The following is a 25,017-nucleotide window of genomic DNA, read 5'->3' on the forward strand; positions in this document are numbered from 1 at the left end:
TATTTATTTTTGTGGTTTTCAATTTTAACTCTTGGAGCGCGGCTCGGCTAAAGTCTACATTCAGGCGGCGCTTGGCTGCTCTGGTCACACTGTCACAGTTGCTGGCGGCTAAAGCTTTGCTTGAGTTGGCGTCTGAGGCTGCTGCGCGGTTGCTGCGCGGTTTGCTGCTGCTGTTTTTGTTGATACTGCGTTTAGGTGTGTGTTTGTTTTGGTATATTTATACGTAGTTTATAACAACAATAACAGTGTTTGTGTGTGTGTGTGTGTGTGTGTGTGTGTGTGTATATATTTGTGTCTCGTCTCTTGCTCTCTTTGTTTGTGTGTAGGTGTGTGTGTGTTTGAGTATAAGAGTAGTTTTTAACAATCTAAGAGCTAATCGGCTCGGGCAGTGGATTCTCAGTGATGCGTATCTTGTTGCTTTGTGTGCCAAAGTAGAGCGTACCGGATGTATCAGTGGTCACATATGCTCGATTGCCATTCCCATTGCCATTCTCCACATCCAGATCCTCTTCGCTATTCGGGTCATTTGGATTGTTGTTGCTGCTGCTGCTGCTGCTGCCGCTGCAGTTGATGGCCGTCTCTCGCAGTCGATTGCCGACGCGCAAGTTTAGCTGCAGCTGGCGCTCTCGCTCTCTTTCCTGGGCGGCCTGCAATTGTTGCTCACGGAAGTTGGCAAAGAATATCGATGAATAGGTGTGATATTTGGTGCCGCAGGGAGAACTAGCTGGCGTTGACAGCGGCGTTGCTGTTGTAGTTGCAGTGTTGTAGTTGTAGTTGTTGTAGTATATATATTTTTTGTGGAGGGGGGAAGGTAGTAGTAGTTTGGCTTTTGTTATTTACGTTACGTTACTTTTGGGCATGTTAGTTGTAGTTGTAGTTATTGTTGTTTTTTTTGTTTTATGGGTGTTCTTTATACACGTTCTAAGGATTTGCTGCTGTTTTCATGTTTTCGTTTGTAGCGTGTAATATGTGTGCGTGTGTGTGTGTAATTGTGTGGGTGCATTGATGATGTTGCTTGGCCATTGTTTATCACTGGATGTTGCTGCGATTTGTTGCTGTTGTTGTAGTTGTTCTTGTTGTACTAGCTGCTGATGAGCTTTTTGATGATGATGTTGGCGAGGCGTTTATGAGAGATGTTGATGATGAGAGCGAGACAGAGAGCGCGCTGCATGCGCTTAACTGATTGGTGAGAGTAGGGCGCCACCTGCTGTCAGCTGCTGTGAAGAGACAGAGACTCGAAAAACCAGAAACAATAACAGAGAGAGAGGAGAAAGAGCGAGCGAATTGTGTATTTGCTCAGCCTTAAATGATTTTGGAATTGGAAATCGTTGACTTTGTTCTTTTATTTAGAATTCAAATACACAACAAAAGCTTACAATTTGTGAAATTTTTGCATAGCTCCATTTAAGATAATATATATATTGTATATAGTATATATATCTTTATATATTGGTATTTTTGTTCATTTTGTTTTGTTGTTGTTTAGTTTTGTATATAGCATTGTCTTGTATGTATGTATATTTGTATATGTATAGGTATAAATATAAACTTATTGCTTTAATATATTTACGCATTGCATATGTGTGTGTGTGTGTGTGTGTGTGTTTCTGTATATGTGTGAGTCTAAGCAACGAGCACCCAAGTACAGCTCAACTCTTGAGGCATGTGGAAACAAATAAGGAATACACACAAAATAATATGTGTAATGTTTTTATTTCAACAACAGTATTTGTTGTTAAATGTATACAACAATTTACACTTATGTATATCTCAACTAAATACATACGCACGTAATAACTAAATGTAATAAAAAAAAATGGATAACATAATACACATTATAAGAAGCAACAATTAGAAGTGAAACGAAAACGGAGAATAACAGTTAATAAAAAAAATACATACATAAAAGCGCCAAAAAAGCTAAAGCTTCAACTTGTTGCTGTTTCCAGCTGTGTGTGTATGTGTGTGTGTGTATGTTTGATTCCTTGTTTGCATAGATGTATGTATATGTATGTGTTGGTCTCAGCGTGCTGTGCTTTCATCTTTGTTTCTGTGTGTCTTCCAATTTCTCTCACTCGTGTTTGCCCGCGCTCACGCCCACGGCCACGGCCACGCCCATTCCAACTCCAATTTAGGCGGCGCACTGCTCTCATTGCACGCAAAGCTCAATTTGCGTGGAGCTGCTCCGACTGGCCGCTGAGATTTTGCGTGCCAGCTTTTGCAGTGTGCCAACAGCTACGCATTGTAAATGTTAACGGTTTAATTCATTTCAAATATTGCGTGTAAATAAACAAAACAAATAAAACATCAAATAAATTATATGTACGTAGATACCATGTATAAGGCAAATAAAGGTGCTTTGTGTGTATGTGCGGGAAATAAATGAAATATTACTTGCAAAAGAAAGTCGGGTCTAAATAGAAAAGGAGTGAGAAAAAAATAGAGCAGCTGCTGTACTGTTTTGGGTAGGGTATTCTATAAAACTCATAACCGAACTACGTGTCGCATTGTTTGTCACTTGCAGCTGAAAGCTTTCACACACACATACGCGCACGCATTGGCAACACGCACGTGTCAGAGCCAACGCTTCCATGCCGGATTGTATGCAAGCTTTTCAAAGCTCACCAATACTTGGGCAAGCAAATGACAAACAATTTTATATATGTGTGAGTGTTAAGCATTGCCTACTTTTTGTTATATATAATTTTAATTTATTTATTCATTAATTAGCTAAATGCATTTCAACTATGTTTTTTGTTTTGTTTTTGTTTTCGTTTTTTTGGTGTAGCCATTTTCTACTGAGGTTTCTCGGAGACTATTTGCCATGGGAGTTTTTTGTTAGTTAGTTTGTTGTTTTTTTTGTTTGTGTTTGTTTATGTTCGAGTGTACAAATATACATACCATATATTAATATAGTTTATTATTGTTGCATTTGATTATTGATAAGACAATTTCGATAAGAGAAAAATAATTTGAGAAACGAAAAGATAAAAAATCGAATTTTATGATGCAGCACAAATTCGACATCGTTTCAACATTCAATGAATTTCGATTTGATAAAAAGGTTTTATTTTTGTTTGAGGTTAATATCGGCGCCCAAGGTCATGTGCATTATGGTATTCAGATGGATGCATGACAGGAGGAGAGGCAGGCGAGAGGATGTTCGGCCAGGCGTTTTACAAGATATTTCGTATGTGTGTATTTTGATATTGCGTGTCATGTATTTATTTTTTTTTTTGAGAGAGGTATAAATTTCATTGTTGTTTTTGTTGTTTTGTATGTTGTTTAGCAAAAAACAAGCAGTTTGGAGAAAGGAAAAAGAAATGAAAAACAAAGTAATGAACATATTGAAATATCTTTTCTTCGTTTTTGGTTTTTTTTTTAATTTTTTGTTGTTGTTGTTTCGAAAATGCATTTGTTACGTATTCTAGGAATTTGAATTTAGCTGTTTTTGTGTCTTTTGGTCTTGGGGCCTGGTCTATGTGAAGAAACGCCCTGGCTAAGTCTTTTACAAAAATTTTTTGGGAAATATGTAAAAAGTAAACGCTCGATTTTCAACAACTTTTTTTTTTTAAGTTTCCAATTTTTATTTAAATAGTTTTTTTTTTAATAGCGTACAAATATTTTGGCTAACAAACATAATACGAATTATCTTCGATTTGTTAATAACTTTTTTTTTTTGCCAATTCATAATACTTATATAAAATTTTGAACAATTTTTATAATGTTTTTTTTTGATACCTTCAATTTTTTGCATTTTTTTGTAGTAGTTGAAAAGCTTTTGTTGTAACTAATGAGATCTTCAATACGCAAACATGAGGCTTTAGGCTAAGTTAGTTAAAGTATTTGGGGAGAGAAGGCGACTTTGTGTAACTCTATAAGAAAGATGCTCTAGTGTTTGTTTTGTGGTTAACACGTGGAGGTTCTGCAGCTGCATTTTGATTATGATGAGTGGGGGTTTTTTTTTTTCATTTTTTTTGTTGAAGGACAACTTTGAGATTGTCTGACCGAGAGAGTCTTGAATACTGCATGGAATTGAACTGAACTGAATAGAGTTTTTGGTGGTTGCTATCTTATAGATATAACTGATTTGGCTCATACGTTTTTGTGCCAATCGAAGGTTGGTATTGAAACTTGGACTAGAGTAGTAGCAGGTAGATTGTAATAGGTGGTAAGTAGATTGTTTTTAGTAGTAGATTTTTGTAGATTTTTGTTGTTGTAGCAGATAGGTTGAGAGGGGGGGGGTGGTGGTTCAGTTGTTCAGTTTTTGTGTGCTATATTCTCTAACACTTACCATAGCCCTCGCCCTGCAAGAACAGCCGAAAGGCCTCAGCCAGCTTAGCCGGTTGCTCCTCCAGCACCATGGCGCAATCCGAGATCTGCAGCAAAAATATGATTTAGTTTTTACATTGATTACAAAGAACACTTTTGCACTGTTGAACCTTCATCCAGGATGAGTTTGTTGGATCCAAGCGGCCGTTGAATGTCACCGTATCGTCCACGTGCGGCGAAAGTGAGCCCGTTATATTGATAACCGGCATCTTAAGCGTGGTCGCTGCCGTCTCCGCACCAGGTGTGCCCGGAGGTGTGCGCGCCAAATGTAAATCGTTGCGATGTATATACGCATTGATGAGCATGGCCAGGTTAGTGGGATTGACGCCGCGCTCGAAGTGCTGCTTGTACATCTGCACCAGATCGTGATTGCGCTCCTCCGGATTGCGGCCGAAATGATGCCACATCAGATAATCGATGACGCCCTGTGTCATGCCCTTGGTGCGCAAGAAGCGCGCATTGAAGCTCTGATAGCCCCATTCGATCCAGCCCGATTGCGTCGATACACAGTTGATTAGGCACAGCGCGCCCACCTTATCCGGATTACCATGAGCGAAACGTGCCAGTATATTGGCGCCAGCACCAACGCCAAAGCCAATCACCGACTTCAGGCCGAAATGCGATAGCACAAACAGCAGCTGTGCTGCTAGCTCATCCATGGTTGGATACACATAGCTGCAAAGGCGAAGATATCGATTTAGATAAGATTATGATTCAATGACAGCAGCTTAAAGTGCAAGCTAAACAATAGGAACTTGTAGCTGAATAAACAAGTTTTTAGCTTTAACTGTACTTTGTTGAGCAGACTTACAATACCCTACAGCTTTAATGAGCTTTCACAGCTTTTGGCACTTATTTCTTTAAGCTGAATCAATAGCACAAAATATTTTCTTTCACCGAGCTTTATTGTATTTTTAAGCGCCTAAATCTTAATGTGCTTTTAAAGCTTTTTAAGTATTATTCTACACTGAGCTTTAATGTATTTTTAACGCTTTCACCGCCTTTCATAATATAAATCACGTAATCTTTGAAAGCTGTTTTTGGTATTCTTCTACACTGTGATTATATGTATTTCTTTATAAAGATTTAAGTGCAGTTTTCAAAATAAATCTGTTCTTCGTCTTTTCCGTGCCTGTAAAGCTGATTAGGTACTATTCTATACTGAGCTTTAATGAACTTTTTAAAGCTTTTAGTGCCTTTTATGAACTAAATCATTTAATCTTTCATGGGCGTTCAAAGCTCTTTAGGTAATCTTCTTCGCTGAGCCTTTATTTACGAAAAAACTCAGCCCCTACATAAAAAAACTCTCTTTATATTTCATGTGCTTTCAAAGCTTTTAAGATACTATTTTTAAATGAACTATACTGTATTTGTTCACTTTCGGCACCTTTCTACAATCACAATTGAATATACCTAACTTTCTGTGCTGTGTACCTCTTATTGCTTGCATTTTCTAAAGCTTTTACGTAATTTTTAAAAGTTGCCTCAATCAAAATAAAAATGAAAATGAATTGCTCTTCACTTTAAATTTAATTTACTTTGAAGGTTTTCTTTTTAGTCATTTTGCGTAAATTTGTAATCGCTCTCTAGAGTGTAAGCGCCGCCTTGGGCAATTATTTGTACAACTTACTCCTCTGGCAATGTAGGCGCGCCTTCCTCCTGTCCGGGTGCAGTAACATGATACACACAAAAGTTCTCCAGCAAGCCGCGCATGACTGGATAATTGAAGAAGCCAGCGAAACTGGTGGCATCTGTTTTAATTTGAAAATGAAATATGCGTTGGCTCAAATGTTGGCCTCAATTGTGTTGGTTATGACAACTCACAGTTGAGTCCCAGGTCGTGGTAGGTCACTATGGCCGGCTTTGAGGTGTCGCCCTGTATGGCGACATGTATGTCGCCCTTGTCTGTGGGCACACGTCGCTGTTCGCAGGCCTCCAAAATGGAGCCGCGTGCATTGGGAAATTGTAGCTGCACCGAGCGCAGTTCGATGTCATCCATGGGATCGACGGGCATAGTGCTATATATGGACAAATATATACAAATAAATGCAGATTAGAATAGTTGGTTCAGTTGCTTAACATATTAACTATGCATATGACTTTTTGTTATATTTATTTAAATGGGTCACTCGTTAACTTGCATCCGGCGGGCCGCTTGGTTAGGTGCTGAGCAGCTTCAGGTTCTACTTTTTTTGGGCTCTAAGGCTACAAAAATGAGTTGAATTTGAATCACACGTAACGCGTCTAAAGGCTAAGTAACTAAATTACAAGTTGCAAAAGGAACTCAGGTAAATACTTATATATGGTATAAAGAATTGTATGCAATATTTGTTCAACATTCAAATTATGTACGAGTTGCGGTTTGAGAGAGAGAGAGAGAGACGGGCGGATGCGTTTGGTTTGTTATTATTATTTTTATTATAACTATTTGTTGTTGTTAGGTTTTTGTCAAACTCAAAAGCTATCGCTATGCAAAATACTTACAATTACTTTAAAGTAAAACGAAATGAAGGCAAAACACAGTCTAAAGTGAGTTATGTATGAATGGGTTGTTTTTTTTTTAAATAAAAATAACTATATAAAATAACAAAACTTGTGTTACTTGAGTTGTTTTTGTGTGTGTAGCGTGAGGGGGCGGGGCATAAACGCGGCATATATAATTATTATATATGTATATAAATATCTTACACATGATATGGGAAATTCGGGTTCGTTAACGATTTGGCTGTTTGTTGTGTTGTGCTTACCCCAGCAGATGTGCCTCCTCGGCAGTGTGTGTTGGTGCTGATGGCATCTTGGTGTTCAGTGTCTTACCAGTTTTGTCGCGGTCTCTGAAATAAATACTATGAGCATGCAAGCAAAAAAACAAAAACCGAAAACACGAAAATCGAAAGAGAGAGATAGAGGCGATTCGCTTGCTCAAAATGGGAAAAACAAACTTATTTTTCATTTTTCTCGATTTTTCAAAGAAAAACAAAAAACAAATTTCTTATATGTATGATATGATTAGAATCAGCTAAATACACACTAAGTATGTATGTTTGGAATATATATGTATATATGTACGAGTTTGTTCATGTAAAATATTGAGAGAATTGAGTTGTAGTTTGCCCAGAGAGAGAGAGAGAGAGAGAGAAAGAGTTGCGAATGATAAGGCAACGATTTGTTGTTATGAAAATGCCTTTTGATGAGATTGAGCATGAGTATGAAAATATAGCTACACGAGTGCTCGCGATGTACAGCAAGTACAACAAGAAAAACAACAACAACAACAAACACAGTAAACAGTTTTCACGTTACGTAAAACTAAATAAATGAGTCACGCAATGTCATTCGGGGTAAAATGTCGACGACAGCGAAAAACAGCAAACAACTGGCGCCACAAATATGAGCTCCCAACTGCCCCTAAGCCCAAGCCTACCTCACCTCACAGCACTAACTAATTCGCAGAGCTTAATGCCTAACCACCAGACCGTGTGTCTAGCTATTTGGCCCACAGCTTTTTGGCCAGCCTAAATACTTATGCGGCACATGGTGTATACGTACACAATTCTATGCTGAAAACTCAATTAGATGTTGCACTTATGTGTGTCTCTAATCCTCTGGGACCACATTATCCCAGCTCTGTGCACACATCCCAACTGTTAAGCATCTTTAAATTAGCCACGTGCTGATTTATTTGCTTAAAAGGTTTCATTAAAGCTGGCATAAAGCTTATCTAAACTTCCATAAAACATGGGATGCAACTAAATCTTATCAGCATCGGATAGAAAAAGCGAAAAAGAAGAGTAACTGCAAGAGACAGACAACAAGAGAGAGCAGAAAGAGAGAGAGCAGAAAGAGAGAGAGCAGAGAGAGAAAGAGAGCAGGGAGAGAAAGAGAGCAGAGAGAGAAAGAGAGCAGAGAGAGAGAGAGAGAGCAAATAATGAAAGGGAAGAGTAAGATAGAGAGCGAGATAAGAGTAATAAGGAGCGAAAGTAGAGTAAGAGAGGGAAAGAGAGAGAGAGAGTAGAGTAAGAGAGAGAGAGAAGAGTAAGAGAGAGAGAGAGAGAGAAGGGTAAGAGAGAGAGAGAGAGAGAGAGAAGAGTAAGAGAGAGAGAGAGAGAAAAGAATAAGAGAGAGAGAGAGAGAAAAGAATAAGAGAGAGAGAGAGAAGAGTAAGAGAGAGAGAGAGGAGTAATAGAGAAAGAGAGAGGAGTAATAGAGAAAGAGAGAGGAGTAATAGAGAAAGAGAGAGAAGAGAAAGAGTGATAGGGAGAAAAGATTAAGAGAGAGAGAGAGAGCAAATAATGAGACGGAAGAGTAAGAGAAAGAAGAAAGCCACTTTTTTATCACGACACCTTATTAACACACACACACGTATAAACACTTAGCTAAAATTAATCACAATTGGCTGGTCCCACTTGAATTTTTGAGAATCGCATAGAACGACCCTAAATGCCTTACTCCCCAAATACACAGAAACACTTAGGCTGCAGGCTGTGTTCTTAAGGCATGGGCTGCGGTGCCATTAAACTCAACATTTTCAGGAAAACTACGGTATCTACTGTCCAAATTTGTGGAACACTTTAGAGGGTATACAATGGCATTAAAAACTAGGCATACGTAAAAATTCTAGGAAATTCCCAAAAGAGCAAATAAAAGCCATTTTCGTGGAAATTAGGGCTATTTTATAGAGGTAGGTATTGCATTTTTAAGTTATGGACAAACAACAATGGTTCAATACAAAAATTAAATACAAACTTCTAAAATATACGCAAAATCTTAACATCGGACACCTTTATCATATATCTCCCGTAGGCAAGTTCAGTTAAGCAACTATATTTCTGCGTAGGTATTAAGGACTTTTCAGAAAGCCAGCCCCAAACACGATTGGGCTTAATGAGAGTCGTGGCGAACAAAGCCCCTCTATAATAACAATAATAGCTCACAATCAGATTAATTGAGCGATTAAATATTCCACGAACTATACAAGTACGGGGTGTACCTCCATACACATGTACTTCCCAAAGGCTTCTATAAATAGCCTGCCCCAAATCAGCGAGCATAGTTTAAAGCTATTAAAATTCCCTTCGCTTTCTAAGTTAACACGCACCTCGCAAAGCTCTGCAGGAGAGGTAAGGGCTGGGTGTGCTGGGCAAAATATATACATATATACAGTATATAGACACATACCGTTATTCAGAAGTTTGAAACTTGTTGTTGCTTTCTTCAGTTGCTTATGTACACTCGCGTATTATTTGCTATTGGTGCTCCGCTTTAAGCGCACGGCGCCAGACTTGAAACGGTCAGCAACAGCAACGAACCGGTTAGGACCGGTGAGACCCACACAGAACTTGAGAAATGCTGCACAGCGAAAAGTGCAATGACTGAAGTGTAAACAGAGCTTTAACTCTTGAGCTTTAGTCGTTCACACACACACACACACATACAATTGTATGCGTTAATTGAGTGCAATCTGTGTGGGCGTGCGTGTGGCCGTGTGTGTGCGCTGTGTCACCGTTACGGAAACATTAATTAAAACACTTGATGATGATGGCCGTAATAAACATAAATAAAATTGTAAAGAACGAGTACTTTAATATGTATCTCTTGCGGACAGAAATAGAACGAAAATCAAGCACAGTTAGCGGTTGACTAAATTGCGATTCATCGCTGCCGTCGAATTGTCTGACTAGGCAGCGACTTTTGGGATTTGACTGCGCTTTAGAGCTTTGGCATGTTGTATTGACAAAACTGCAGGCGGGCTCTGACCTTGAGCCAGGGCTAACTCAGCAATAAATATAAAGAAAGTTGCGCCCGTGTTGATGTTAAATTGATGATGTAACTGATTGAGCGAAAAGTGAGCAATATATACATACGTATACACAATATAAGATAATAATACACATATTTATAAGAGTACATACATATGTACATTTGTGCACTTATTACACTTTGGACAAAATCAAAAGTATGCAAATGATCTAACGAAAACACAAAAGGCTCTCACGCACATGCATCGCAATTAAAGCTGTGTGCTTGAAATAACGGTAAAGTAAAGTAAAGAATATGTTAACAAAGAGAGCACATCAACAACAACAATGAGTAGTAGTAGTAGAAGAAAAAGTATAAGTTTGTGCTCTTCTTTCCACTTACCTGGCACCACCACCAACAATGACCACCGTTCGCTCCATGCGCACCAGCTCCTCGCTATCGCTTGGCGAGGATTTGATCGCCTGACCAATTGCACGTTTCACGCTCTCAAAGACGGAGGTGGGCGACGCTGACTGTGGTTCTGTGGTGGACTGATAGATGGCGCTGCCATTGCCATTGCCATTCATCGCCGGCAGCGACACATAGCCGCCCTCTGATTGCGGCATTGTATGTGTGCTTTTTGTGTTTTTTTCTTTACTTTTGCTTAGTTTCTTTCGTGTGCTCTAGTTGCGCTCTTTATATTTCGTATATATGTTATGTGTGGGCCTGTCACTCTCTCACACTTCCACAATACTTAGCCTGCTCTGTGAGGTTTTTCATATGCAGATAAAACTCTCAGTGCGCTATCTGTGCATGTAAGTGTTTGTGTATTGTGTGTGTGCGTGTAGGTGAGTACATGCAATTTGTGCACGTGTGTGTTTGTGGGTGTGTGCGTGCGTGCATTTGATATGTGTTGTTTTTGTTGGGTATAAAAATCATATAAACAATGCGTTCGTTTGGTGAATTTGTCACGTGATTTATCAGCAGGCAGTCACACGCAGCAGGCAGCAGTTGTTGCCACATAATATACACACGTATATATATATGTGTATATATATTATGTGATATATACAAATGATATCCATTCGTCAGTAGCAGCAGCAGGCACAATAAACATAAATCAAATAAATCAAGAAAAAAAAGAAATAAATTATAATCTAAAATAACAATCAACGATATCACAAAAAAAAATGTTTTACATGGAATTAAACGCAATACAATGATAAGCTCATTTTCGCCATTATTAACAGTATAAGAGCGCGGTCATTAACAGCAATTGCAATTAACATACAAATGTCGTGTTCGGCTATATGATCATTTGAGAGCAAATTGAGATAATAATGTAGTAATACTCTTTGTGGAAAGAGCATAATGAATACATTATGATTGAGAAAGGCAAACACCTTATGTGGTTAGTAAGTGTGGAGCAAGCAAAGTGCAGCAGCAACAACAACTAAGAGAACAATAATTGTATTTGGCGTCAAAGTTCGTACTTGAAACAAGATATGCAGGCCAAACCAAGGCTTGTACACATACACACACACACACAGATATGGAGAGAGAGAGACTCACACGCACACAACGCCGCACACATGTTGCAGTCTGGCAACCGCAGCACTCAGCTGCTCTCCGCTCTGATTACCCCGCTGGCTCGTTCACTCAATGTGCATTACATTAACCCAGTTCCAGTTCTATGCAGCAAATGGTGCTCTGCGGTTAGCCTAAGGGTCTCTTGTTCTAAAGCTCTGGTCACATGGAATTTTGCACAGCAATTCAGAGATGTGGCTGCTGATTAAATGCGTCACCGAAATTTCAACACTTCAAAAAAGCAAAAATTAATGCATAACAAAAAAAAAGAAGCACGACTGATAATCAAAAGCCGCAACGATGACGTAAACTTGTCGATATGAAATAAAATATAAAGCATACTATAAAAAAAAAACTCGCTACAAAAATTTTGCGTCTTAGCTATAAAAAAAAAAAACAACATAAAAATGGCTGGAAATTGAGAACTTTTAGCCAGGTCAGATCCCATAAAATAAAAGGGCTGGGCAAGTGTCCAAATCCAAGTGTGAATCCGTAGGGATTAAATACACATATATACACTCATACACATATATACATATATGCGTGTGTGATTTTAGAGTTTGTTATCCATTTATTATGCAAAACTAACGACGTCGTTTCTCATTCTGGTTCACATTGCTGCGCTTAGTGTGCTGCATAAATTTATAATAATAGCAATAAAAACAAACACAAAAAACAAATAACAAAAAACTTTTTCCATAAAAGTCAACGCGAAACTCAGATTTAAGTAAAGCAAACAAAGCGCACAAAACGTTGATTGTATCTCGGGCACTTGAATAACGAGTCATTCTACCATTGTGATAAATATGTACATATATGTCAAAACAATAATATAGCTGCACTAGAAGATACCCTGTGATTAAGGCTTTTTCCATCTAGAAAATCGATGCCTATGATAATTGTATAATTTAGTAGCTCTAGGTTCTAGCTTGATAAATATGTACATATGTATGCACATATGTCAAAACATTTTTGATTACTGTACTAAAAGATACCCAGTCTTTTTCTATATACAAAATCGAAGCCTATGAAGATGGTAAATTGTATACCACATTTTACGGCTCTTTATCTAGATTTGACTATATGTATATATATATCAAAACAGTTTAAGTGCTATACTAACAGATACCCTGTAACTAAGTCTTTTTCTATGTGCAAAATCGATGACTCTGAAAATTGTATACCAAATTATCTGGCTCTAGGCTCTAACTTGAGAAGCATGTGCATCAATATCAAAACAGCTTTATTGCTGTACTGACAGATACCCTGTTTTTGGCTCGCTTGGCTTTTTATACCCTTGCAGAGGGTATTATAATTTTGTCGTGAAATGTGTAACGCATAGAAGGAGACATCTCCGACCCCATAAAGTATATATATTCTTGATCAGTATCAACAGCCGAGTTGATATAGCCATGTCCGTCTGTCCGTCTGTCCGTCTGTCCGTCTGTCCGTCTGTCCGTCTGTCTGTTTCTATGCGAACTAGTCTCTCAGTTTTAAAGCTATCTTTATGAAACTTTGCAGAAGTCCCTCTTTCTGTTGCACGCAGCTCATATGTCAAAACCAGCTGGATCGGACCACTATATCATATAGCTGCCATAGGAACGATCGGTCGAAAAGTAGGTTCTTGTATGAAAAACATTTTTGTTTTTATACCCTTGCAGAGGGTATTATAATTTTGTCGTGAAATGTGTAACGCATAGAAGGAGACATCTCCGACCCCATAAAGTATATATATTCTTGATCAGTATCAACAGCCGAGTTGATATAGCCATGTCCGTCTGTCCGTCTGTCCGTCTGTCCGTCTGTCCGTCTGTCCGTCTGTCTGTTTCTATGCGAACTAGTCTCTCAGTTTTAAAGCTATCTTTATGAAACTTTGCAGAAGTCCCTCTTTCTGTTGCACGCAGCTCATATGTCAAAACCAGCTGGATCGGACCACTATATCATATAGCTGCCATAGGAACGATCGGTCGAAAAGTAGGTTCTTGTATGAAAAACATTTTTGTTTTTCATGTTATCTTTACTAAACTTGGTATTTATTAGTTTTACTACGTTCCCCATATATATGCAAAATCCTATTAAGATCGGACAACTATATCATATAGCTGCCATAGGAACGATCGGTCGAAAATTAAGTTTTTGTATGGAAAATTTTTATGTTTTTCAAGATATCTTGACCAAACTCGGTATTTATTAGTTTTACTAGGCTCCCCATATATATGCAAAATCCTATTAAGATCGGACCACTATATCATATAGCTGCCATAGGAACGATCAGTCGAAAATTATGCTGTTGTATGGAATTTTTTTGTTTTTCAAGATATCTTGACCAAACTCGGCATTTATTAGTTTTACTATGCTCCCTCCACTTATGCAAAATCTTATTCACATCGGGCAACTATATCATATAGCTGCCATAGGAACGATCGGTCGAAAATTAAGTTGTTGTATGGAAACCTGTTTTGTTTTTCAAGATATCTTAACCATACTCGGCATTAACTATTTTCCCTGTGCTTCTTAGATACGGGCAAAGCACTATAAGCATTTTGAAAAGGTTGGGTCTGCAAGGGTATTAAATCTTCGGTGTGCCGAAGATAGCACTTCTTTCTCGTTCATGTTATCTTTACTAAACTTGGTATTTATTAGTTTTACTACGTTCCCCATATATATGCAAAATCCTATTAAGATCGGACAACTATATCATATAGCTGCCATAGGAACGATCGGTCGAAAATTAAGTTTTTGTATGGAAAATTTTTATGTTTTTCAAGATATCTTGACCAAACTCGGTATTTATTAGTTTTACTAGGCTCCCCATATATATGCAAAATCCTATTAAGATCGGACCACTATATCATATAGCTGCCATAGGAACGATCAGTCGAAAATTATGCTGTTGTATGGAATTTTTTTGTTTTTCAAGATATCTTGACCAAACTCGGCATTTATTAGTTTTACTATGCTCCCTCCACTTATGCAAAATCTTATTCACATCGGGCAACTATATCATATAGCTGCCATAGGAACGATCGGTCGAAAATTAAGTTGTTGTATGGAAACCTGTTTTGTTTTTCAAGATATCTTAACCATACTCGGCATTAACTATTTTCCCTGTGCTTCTTAGATACGGGCAAAGCACTATAAGCATTTTGAAAAGGTTGGGTCTGCAAGGGTATTAAATCTTCGGTGTGCCGAAGATAGCACTTCTTTCTCGTTTATATAAACATATAGGCCGACTGTCGAACAGCTGAACATAATATCAATAGAACAAGCTTATAGCGTATTTAAGGCCCCTAGACAATGTATTAAATAACCATATTCTGCATTTTATATACAAAATTCAAGTCTGTGTTTATTGGAACTATACCAAATTTGCTGGCTTTAGCTCTAGTAATCTCTCAGATCCCACAGTTTTTAGATCAATGTATATGCCCATTCCATACAGGGTATGCGAATTAGAGCAAACAGTTAGTTTTCATTTAATAGTTTCTAAGTGCAAGTCAGTTTAACAGCTCTAATCTCAGCTGAATTCATTAATGTTGCTTATCAATTACAAAGTGGGGCGAATAAACTGATTGTCAGAGAAGTAATTAAAAATAAATATACATGTATATATTTATATATAAACCAAGCGACAAGTAAGCGTTAGTTACTTTCGTTGATTTATTATGAGTTTGTTTAAATTACTTTTGCAGTAAAATGCAGATTGTAAATCTAAAATTGAGCCTATATAAAACGTTATTCACAGCAACCTTTGACCTTTCGGCCTGAATTATGGCTGCAAATCCACTTGGAATGATTTTATGGGCAACGGAACGTAGCTATAAAGAAGCACCCCGCACCCTCAGTCAAGGCAGTAAGTAACATTTGCATATTACATACTATATAGACTTTATATTGGCCTTGTATAACTGGGCAATCGGGCCAAGCCTGCGGGTTCTACACAATGGCAATTCCGATAATTGCCACAAGAGGAGGTCGAGAGTGTGCGCCATTTATGGCAAATTATTCATAATTACAATTGCATCAGCGAACGTTGTGAAAAATTACCAATTGGCTAAATGGGCGGCAGCTACAAGAGTGGGAGGGAGCTAGGCAAAGACAAGAAGGTGAAAATGTGCACTGAGCGAAAAAGATGAGAAGTTTCACAATGAATTGCCCGATGGGCGTAAGCTAAACTTTACATCAATTAAACAATGCGTTAAAGTGCCGGTTAACTGCCTGTTAAATGTGTACACATTACGCGTTGTCCAACACTGGTTTAATGGGTTTTAGTGTGCAATAACTCTGAATGATATCTGAATATTTGACCCGACGGCCGTAAGCCAAACTTTACATCAAATTAACAACCCGTTAAATTGCCTTTCAAACTCTTAGTTTTTCTTGACAGTTGCACTAACTGCCAGTTAAGTGTGTACGCGTTGGCCAACACTGTTGCAATTGCTGCCTGTTAGTGTGCAATAACAATAAAGATTTTCTCTGAACTAATGTTTCAATGTGGGATTATATTCGGCTCACAAAGAATGCAGCTGTCAAATTGCCTGTTTTGCCTGTAAATGAAATGCAAAAGTTATGTCAAGAAAAAAGATTTTCCTTTCAGTTAACAACGATTCGTCAACAGAGCTTGCCTTGGGCTCTTTTCGCTTAAGTTAGTTGGTTATTTCGCGCCGTGTATTTGCGCAGATATCGACAATTTGGCAGGTCGCCATGGCAACCGTTGGCAGGTCAACAGCAATCGCACTTGCAACACGCGGCAACAACAAACCGATTGGAGTTGCCTCCAGCCTGACCGAACGGGCCAAACGGATATTGTTGGCCTGTGGCAACTGCAATTGCAGGCGGCCAACAGATATTTGTATAAACATAAATAAATTATATCAATAAATTCAAGGATATTTTGTGTGACGTGTCCTGTGTTGAAACAAATTGCAGCGCACAAGTGCAAATTATATTCAAATAAGTGTGTTCGGTGGCAACTGAGAGGGGGGAGGGGGCACAAAATCCCATAAAGGAAATGTCACGCTATATGGCAAAAGCCGCGGGGCTTACAGTGCGCTGCGAACGTCACACTCACACACACACTCACACATACACACGTACATATATGTGAAGCAGGACGAGAACGTCAACAACGTAGTTCCTGGCCGTGTAGTAGTTGGCACGGATGTGTGTGTGCGGGGGCGGGAGCGACGTGCAGGTTGCTTTACTGTTACGTGTTTGCAATCGATTTGAGAGTTACATAAAAACACAGCTAGGCAGCAGCAGGAGTGTGTAGTAGAGAGTGAGAGAGAGCGAGAGAGAGAAGGGGAGAGCGAAAAGCAATTTGGCAATTTTTGATGGACTCGTAAAGTTAGGTTAACTGACCTACGCGCCATATTAAATATGCAGGCAAGTTAAACAACAATGTCAAATAAAAGCAACGGTTATTTGTAGACGACGGCGGCGACGCTGGCGCCGCAGTGTTAACAGCGCCCAACGGAGCCTCAGGAGCAATAAAACCCAAACAAACAACAGCAAGGAGAGCAAGGCGAAAACATCGAGTGAAACTTTCTGGGTCTGCGTTACGTCAGAGTCATTTGGGGCTTGTCAAAATTAACAGCATAAAGCAAATCAAAAACATAAGAGAAGAAAAAATATAAGATGCATTAGTAGATAAATGTGGCAAAGCAACAACAACAACAACAAGAAGAAGAACAACATGCACAGCAACATTAACATGCAATGTAACGTCTAACAGGCAAATGTTAACTACCGCTAAAAGCTCAAAGTTCAGCTGTGAGAGAGCTGAGTGTGCTAATTAAGAAATAACAACAACAACAAAAAAAGATGAATGCAAATGATAAAATTGATGCAAAATGATGCAGCGCTTTGTGAGTAGAATGGGCGAAGAGAAACTGACAAAGGGGGCATAGTAATAGTAGAAGTAGTTTGTGTATAAGGAGCAAAAGTGATGATAGCAACAACAACAACACCAGCAGCAGCTGCAGAGCGAGATTAACAGGCGGAGGCAGTGGCAGGTTGGGGGGTCTTCACGCGCCTGGCCGTTGTATGAGAGTGCATGTGTGCGTGTGTCTGTGTTTTTGTGGGTCGTGTGATTTGTCTCTGCCTGGCGCAGTATTGCGCCGTGTTGTTGTTGTTGCTGTTGCTTTTTTTGATATTATCACTTTGCCTGTTATTAGCATGTTGTGTCGGTGTGCGTTCGTAAACGTGTTTGTGTGTGTGTATGTGTGCTGGACACCAAGACTCACCTGACGCTCGTTCTGCTTGTGTTTCTCTTTGAAGAACTTCCAGCAAATAACAACAGTAACACAAATCAAGTGGTTCGGCGGGGTAGACGGGATCTGGGCAGCAGTTTAATTACAAATTTGTGGAAATTTACTGATGTGCGCGTTTGTTGTCGTTGCTTTGAATTTTTCTTGGCAGTTTTTTTGCTTATTCTTTTTCGTTTTCTTTTGCTTTACTAAAACTGGCTACTCGGTGTATGCGTATGTAGTTAACTGGCACGCACAACAACAGCAACAATAATAAGAAGAACACTCGCGGGGCCCTTTTCTATGAAAAAATCAATATTTGTTTGGTTCTTCAGAATGTTTCGCGTTTACACTTGTGTAATTCGATGCTGTTTCGCGCACGCCCACACACAGACACTGTCACTATGCTGCATTGGATTTATTTAGCTGATTGCTGAACACTAATTCGTTGTTGTTTGTCACAATAAGAATAAATTTAAATTAAAATTTTTGTTTGACTAAACTGCGGACAACTCAACTCGATTATGGTACTCGCGCCAGTGTGACCAGACAGTGAATGCAGAGAAATGTCCAGATTTTTGTCTGGCAAATGTTATCGAATTGTGGTGGCTGGTCGATAACGGCAGGGCTGGTGTACACAAAGAGCAATTCATACGATGAAGTATCGAAATGGCTGCAGACAACATTATGTGTAATTTTTATTAATTTTATTATGTGTTGCTGCTAAATGTAAGTTTATGGGCGTGCTTTAATTTTAATGAAAAAATAATAAAAATGGAGTAGGTTCATTGCAATATAGACAGACGCTACCGGTTGTAAGAAAAAGAACCAGTGTACCAAAGCACAGAATTTGGTTCATAATGCAAAAGTATCACGTTGCCCTGCACGAAAATCTCGATCAAAGTACCCATCTCTAAAACTGCTAAGGGAAACATGCTTGCCGCTGTCGTTCGTTTTAACAAACTGCCAGTTAGATTTTGGAATTCTATGTGAAAACGTTGCCTTAACTAACTAGGAATAAAGCTAGAGTTCAGAAAAAATCTGGAGCATTAGCAGTCAAGCGGATAAATTGTAAAGAAATAAGGATAAATCAGGCGTAATTGAAATCTAAAAGACAGGTTTGCCGCCGTTGCGCAAATGCCGCAACAAGAACACCAAAAACCACAAAACATAAATTAAAAACTTTACAAACTTGTAGATAGAGTTAATCAGCTCCAACAGCATGCCCCGTAGAAATACAACACAGTTACAGCTGTCGAAGCTAAACCGAACAATCGAATCGCAAAAGTCCCAACAGCGCAGCGAGGCGGCAACCTCAGCGAGCGATTCGGAGGACGAGGAGGAGGCAGGATATGCAGATGGTTCGCTGGACGATCAACGCCAGGGCGTACCACTGCGCCATGTGCTGGAGAATACATCGCATTACACACACCCCGAGCTGAATACGGGACTGGGACAGAACGCTGTGCCCGATCGGCCTCTGAGCGTTTTTCCCAGCTGTGCGTTCACCGTGGCGCTGCCCGTGTATGTCTCCAGCCAGTCGACGCCCATTGTGGAGCCGTGCTTCCAACGTTCGATCGCGCACGTCGAGTGGATGCGCAATGTGCACGTCTACAAGGCCAAGTATCTGAGCCAGACGAGCAAGCAAAAGCAGCGGGAAAAGAAGCACGCGAATCAGATATATAACATCCATTTGTACGATATGGCGGAGCAGATCGCTACGCAGGATAATACGTACTTTCGCGACAGCTATGACTACTATTATACGGGCGGCAATCTGAATCTGTTGTCGTACTCGGCTGCTGGCGTTGAGGCCAAGACGCTGGCCATGCACGTGTCCGGCGAGCGGCTGCAGCATTTGAATCTGTCCCAAGTGGGCGTCGAGGCGGAGCTGTGGCGTCCGCTGCACAGCGAATCGCTGGCGGGCATGTCCAGTGAGATCTTTGAGCTGATGCCCATAAGCAGCTTTCGCGTTAATCATGGCAATATGCTGCTGGCGCGCATGCTCAACGACATTGTCATCTACGAGCTAAAGCAGGTGGACAAGGAGGAGGAGGCGGAGGAGGAGGAGGAGGAGACGACCAAGTATGAGCTGTGCTGCCAGAGTAAATACAGCAGCCAGGACGGACCGTTCATTAGCGTGGCGCAGGCCATAAACAAGCCAAATACGCTGGCCATTGCTTGCCAGGATCACAGTGTGCGCTTCAAGGATATTGTCACGCAGCAGGACATATCGAAGCATGAGGTGTGCATACTGAAAGGCATACGCAAATCCAGCACCTGGGCACAGATGCGTGCCAGCCAGGAGCACTGCTTCCACTATGCCTGCCAGTCCGCCCTGCTCACCATCGACCTGCGCTGCGCCAACGAAGCGATTAGTCCGTGCTTCGCCAGCAGCGCGTACTCGCAGCACTGCGAGAGCTTCTCGTGCTTGGGGCGCAGCCTGAATCCTAATCTGGTGTATGTGGCCAGCAATCATAAGCTGCACTGCCTGGACATGCGTTGTCTGGGCAGAAAGGTATCGGATCGCTCCGTGGTCACGTGGACGCATCAGATGAGCTACTCGCCCACCTTTATGGATGCCATTGCGCACAATGGCAGCGAATTTGTGGCGATGAGCAGCGCCTTGACCAGTGATCAGCGTGTTTGCGAATTGAAAGGAGTCCTCGCCCAGAGCTGTACCGAGATGAGCTCCCCCTCGCTGCCCTATGAGCCGCCGCAGCTGGAGGAGGCGCTGTTGAATGCACGGCTGCAGGGCTCACACGTGGACATCTATGCGGATCTCGCGGAGCGCATTAAATGCTGCACCACGGGCATCAAATTCCACAGACTGGAGAATGCCATCGATGGCGCCTTCGCCCAGCTGCTCACCGCCAACAGCGTGGGCGACATTTACTGCCAGCGGGTGACGCTGCGCGATGAGCTCGAAATGCAGCGGGAACAGCGAACGGGCGGGCACACCAACGAGGCAATACTCTATTATTCCCAGCTGGTGCGTCATCATGTGACCAAAAAGCTCGGTTGCACGACCGTGCAGCCGATGAGCGTGCTGCGCGAGATTATTAAATCCGAAGCAGAACGTGATGTGGAGCAGGAAAAACCGCTGGTCATTGAGGACGTGAATATCGATTATGGTTTCACAGATTCCGAGTCGGAATCGTCGGCGGAAAGTGAAGCCGAGGGCGAGGAGCAACAGCCCACGACTAGTCAAGTGGCCGCCCAGGAAGAGACGCCGCCTGAAGATACCAAGCCAGCCCCGGAGGTGAAGGCCAAGAAGAAGGCCGTCAATCGTGGACCCTGGCAAAAGTCGGCCTACAATCTGAGCCGCTTCACAGATGTCATTAGCACGCGCCTGCTCAGCATCTGGGACATTGATGAGTTCGAACTCACTCGGGATGTGCACATCGATATGATCGACGACAAGCTGAAGGTGGACAAGAAAGAGGATGCGACCGAAGAGCGCACAGCTGCCTGGTTGCAGCAGATGCTGCAGCCCGCCCAGTTAACGGCTGATCCGACGGATGACGACGAGAAACTGGTGCCGGGCACCAAGCTACCCAAGCGCTTCGAGGCATCCTATGCCGACTACAAGGAACTGATACCGGAAACAGTTGAGCTCGACATCCTAACGAGCACCAAAATCGAAAAGGACACATTCGATGAAAGCCTCATGCCGCCCTCCACATTGGCAGCGGGCGAATTCACGATCATCGAAAGCTCGCTGAACATTAACCCGACGCCTGCCAAACGGCGCAAGACCAAGCACGTGATGGGCTTCTAAGGATCAAGGATCTTCTATAATACACCACAGCACACAATACACACAAAAACAACAACCAGCACCTAATGCCAAATAGTACAATGTACATATTTTACAGATCTGTTCAGAAAGCTGATCATGAATTCGAGTTCGCGCCGTCAACGTTCGCGCATGCCGAACTTTACCATCGCGGAGGAGAATATTCTGAGAATGTTGACAGCCAAATACCATAAAGAGATCGAGGACAAGGCCTCAAATGCGCATGTCTGGCGTGCGAAAAATCGGGCCTGGGAGAGCATCGCTGCTGAGTTTTACAAGTGAGCGTGACAACAAATCGGGTTTGGGTTTCTTTTTGCAGCAGATCAATGCGATTCTATACGAACCTAAAATCCCAGCAATACGCAAATCCAACGTTCGGCTGTGAAACTGAAATCCAAATACGAGACAATGAAAAAACAAAACAAGCTGTTGAATGTGTTGGTAAAAAGAGAGCCAACACAGGAAGATGCCTCACCCAACGAGAGGAGAAATACGCTTGACGAGTCCAAGAAGAATGTGGATCAGGCTGAACAAGTTGTGGTCGTAGAACAACTCAAAGCGGAAACTCAAGCGGACCACGTAATGTCCGAGGTGGACCCAGGCCCGATCGCAGCTGAGCCAGGCCCCAGCGAAGCAGATCAGACGATGTCCGATGCGGAGCAGGCTACTCCCGATGCAGATCAGATCATGTCCGAAGATAAACCCATGGATGGAATCGAAACTGTTTTATCTGAGCTCAGGCCAGATTTCTCCAAGATTTCAGTACGTAGCCGCAGATCAGATTCCAATATATCCGCAAATATTGATGTCAAACAAATGCGCGAATTTCTGCGGCAATACAAGAACTTAAATCAGGTGTGTTGCTTATCAAAGGGCATCCACAAGTCGGGTTGGGCATAATATCTATCCCACAGGCACAATTAGCTGCGACCAAGAGCAATGCGCCGAGTCCGGATACCGAAAAACCAGCCCTGCATTCCAGCGAGGAGGACAACGCCGAGATGGTAAAAATAAGCTAACTCCATAAAATAGTTTAATTATGAATGTAATTTAAAGCAGCTCAAGGAACTCAGCCTGAGTCAGAGATCTTTGGCCGCACAATTCAATTATTATCGCAATATGGATATCCGAGCGCAGCAGAAGCATTTGGCCGAGCTCAAGAATCTTGAGATTCAGCATCAAATTTTGGAGCTCGAACTTCAGATCAAGCAAAAAGAGTTGCAGAAAAATAGCTAAACTTTGCGCTTGAAATGAAATAACAATATAATTTATATAAAATTAAGGAAATTTCTACATAGTTTTGTAAATTTTGTATGTATGTTTACACGTGCAGCGATATCATGTATTTGGTCTTAATGCATTTATTTTAAATATAATAAGAAATAAGCTTTTTTTTTTAATAAATATGATATAAGGACTGTAAACTGAGGATGTTGAAACTATATTTCACGTACATGGATATCATGATATTTATCAGGGATATCATGTATTTAGTCTTAATGCATTTCTTTTTAAATAGTCAGTACTTAGGCTTTTTTAAATAAATATGATAAGGACTGTTAACTGAGTTATATTGTTATTCTTTCAGGTTTACATGATGATGTAACTTTTGTATATATGTTTACACGCTCAGGGATATCATGTATTTAGTCTTAATGGATTTTGTGATTTTATGATCTGTAACAAGACATTTTTTAATAATCAAATGAAATAATGACTATAAACTGAGTTCTTTTGACCATCTAACAGGTTTACACGATGTTGAGACACATGTACGTATGTTTACGCATGCATGGATATCATGTATCTAGTCTATTAATGATTTTTTAAAAATATGATAAGTAATAGTGCTTTTACAGATATGAAGTCTACTAAATCGCGTTCCATTGCTTATATTACAAGTATACGCGATGATGTCACTCTAGTATGCATGTTTATACGTGCAGGAATATCATGTATTTAGTTTATCACGAGTTTCTTAATGTATTATGTGAACTAAGAACTGTTCGATGAGTTATATTGTTCCTCTTGCAGGTTAACACGATGATGTAGCTTGTACAAATGTTTACACGTGCATGGATGCATTTTTTTTTAAATATGATTCCTTTATAAGGCTGTAAAATAAATAATATGAAATAAAGACTACATCGTGTTCTATTGATTATCTAGCAAGTTTACACGATGATGTAACTCTCTTATGTATGTTTACACGTACATGGATATCATGTATTTACCACACGACTTTCTTTATGTATTTTTTTTATAATATCCTCAATTAAGTTTTTTTTTTTTGGTAATTAATAATAAGAAATATAGACTGTAAACTACGTTATAATGTCTCTGAAAGCACCGCCGCATGCAAGTTTACACGATGAAGCTCATCATGAATTATTTTTATATAAAATATATTTGTAGTAAAATTTTTGATGTACTTATGTTAAAAAATTTTTTTTTTTAAATTAAATCATAATTTTTGTTTCTCTTGTAAATATATTTTGCCTTATTTCTAAGGCTTCCAAAGGTGCAATTGTTATTATATTGATATATACTCGCCATTTTGATTGGACATTGCGTTGATTGGTCGCTCGGCTCTCCGGTTTGGCATCCCCACCCAAATCGGGCTCATAGGCAGGATTAATAATACCCTCGATGCGCTCGACCACAAATTTGTGATCTCGACGCTTCAGAGCAAATGCCTCTGGTGGATTCTGTAGCTCCTGCAGCATATTTTGATTGGATTTTAGAGTTTTCTGGCTGATGCGTAAAGGGAAAAACAACCGACGCGCTGCGATTTAATTTTCAACTGGCAGCTAATTAAATTGAGTTCGCGAAATTCTAATTGATTTGCTCTGAACAATCGCATTCATTGGGGCGTAAAATGACCCCTAGAGTAATGGGCTTTTTTTTTGTCGGAATTCGTGGGGCGCACCCACGTTCGCATCGATATAATATATATTTTATCTAATGCGGAACTAACTGTTTATATATATATATATATATAGATATTTGGTTACTTAAGCTAATAATTATCAATTATAATTTAATTATTAACACGTGTTTTATGTTTAACTGGAAAACATGAAAATTAATTGATTTAAGCTCCGCCCAGTTGGCTCTAGCGCATGCGTCTAAAGGGCGTGGTTTTGTGAAAAGCTTAGCAACATTTATGTTGGTTGCCAGCAACATGTTGCATGCAACATGCTTGCAGCATCCTTGTGGCAAGCGAACTGCCCAGCTAACAGTTAACATTGTAGCTACGCGCGAGCAGGTTGTGCTTCTGATCTCTATCCTAATTTCATTTTTGTTTCTGGTTTT

General features: G+C 40.3%; 3 protein-coding genes across 15 annotated transcripts; 2 read left to right on the forward strand and 1 right to left on the reverse strand.

Moving 5' to 3' along the window:
- Positions 1–319: 319 nt before the first annotated feature.
- Positions 320–18,449, reverse strand: MESK2 (misexpression suppressor of KSR 2). 12 transcript variants are annotated; one of them, XM_064686256.1, is made up of 8 exons: positions 17,901–18,449; positions 10,471–10,875; positions 7,080–7,175; positions 6,157–6,350; positions 5,963–6,083; positions 4,443–5,007; positions 4,295–4,379; positions 320–745 (listed from the first exon to the last, which is right to left on the reverse strand). In XM_064686256.1, exons 2-8 carry the CDS (start codon positions 10,692–10,694, stop codon positions 366–368), a joined length of 1,665 nt encoding a protein of 554 aa, XP_064542326.1. In that variant the 5' UTR covers positions 10,695–10,875; positions 17,901–18,449; the 3' UTR covers positions 320–365. The 12 variants fall into 12 exon arrangements, with proteins under 12 accessions (XP_064542326.1, XP_064542327.1, XP_064542325.1 ...); XM_064686257.1 differs by lacking the exon at positions 17,901–18,449 and adding an exon at positions 11,641–11,914 and having other exon boundaries at positions 10,471–10,871; XM_064686255.1 differs by lacking the exon at positions 17,901–18,449 and adding an exon at positions 11,641–11,914.
- A 371-nt stretch (positions 18,450–18,820) lies between these two features.
- Positions 18,821–21,684, forward strand: TAF1C-like (TATA box-binding protein-associated factor RNA polymerase I subunit C-like). The gene is made up of 2 exons (XM_064687376.1): positions 18,821–19,021; positions 19,102–21,684. The coding sequence occupies exon 2, from the start codon at positions 19,126–19,128 to the stop codon at positions 21,682–21,684; it is 2,559 nt and encodes an 852-aa protein (XP_064543446.1). The 5' UTR covers positions 18,821–19,021; positions 19,102–19,125.
- Positions 21,685–21,801: 117 nt separating this feature from the next.
- On the forward strand, positions 21,802–23,426 carry LOC135431950 (fibrinogen silencer-binding protein-like). 2 transcript variants are annotated; one of them, XM_064687377.1, is made up of 4 exons: positions 21,802–21,980; positions 22,059–22,557; positions 22,617–22,706; positions 22,759–23,426. In XM_064687377.1, the coding sequence occupies exons 1-4, from the start codon at positions 21,802–21,804 to the stop codon at positions 22,936–22,938; spliced, it is 948 nt and encodes a 315-aa protein (XP_064543447.1). In that variant the 3' UTR covers positions 22,939–23,426. The 2 variants fall into 2 exon arrangements, with proteins under 2 accessions (XP_064543447.1, XP_064543448.1); XM_064687378.1 differs by having other exon boundaries at positions 22,762–23,426.
- Positions 23,427–25,017: the final 1,591 nt, after the last annotated feature.

The sequence above is a fragment of the Drosophila montana genome, unplaced genomic scaffold, assembly GCF_035044405.1.
Source record: "Drosophila montana isolate Dmon_TW-CO22-7 unplaced genomic scaffold, ASM3504440v1 contig_3200_1, whole genome shotgun sequence".
Lineage (NCBI taxonomy): Eukaryota > Metazoa > Arthropoda > Insecta > Diptera > Drosophilidae > Drosophila > Drosophila montana.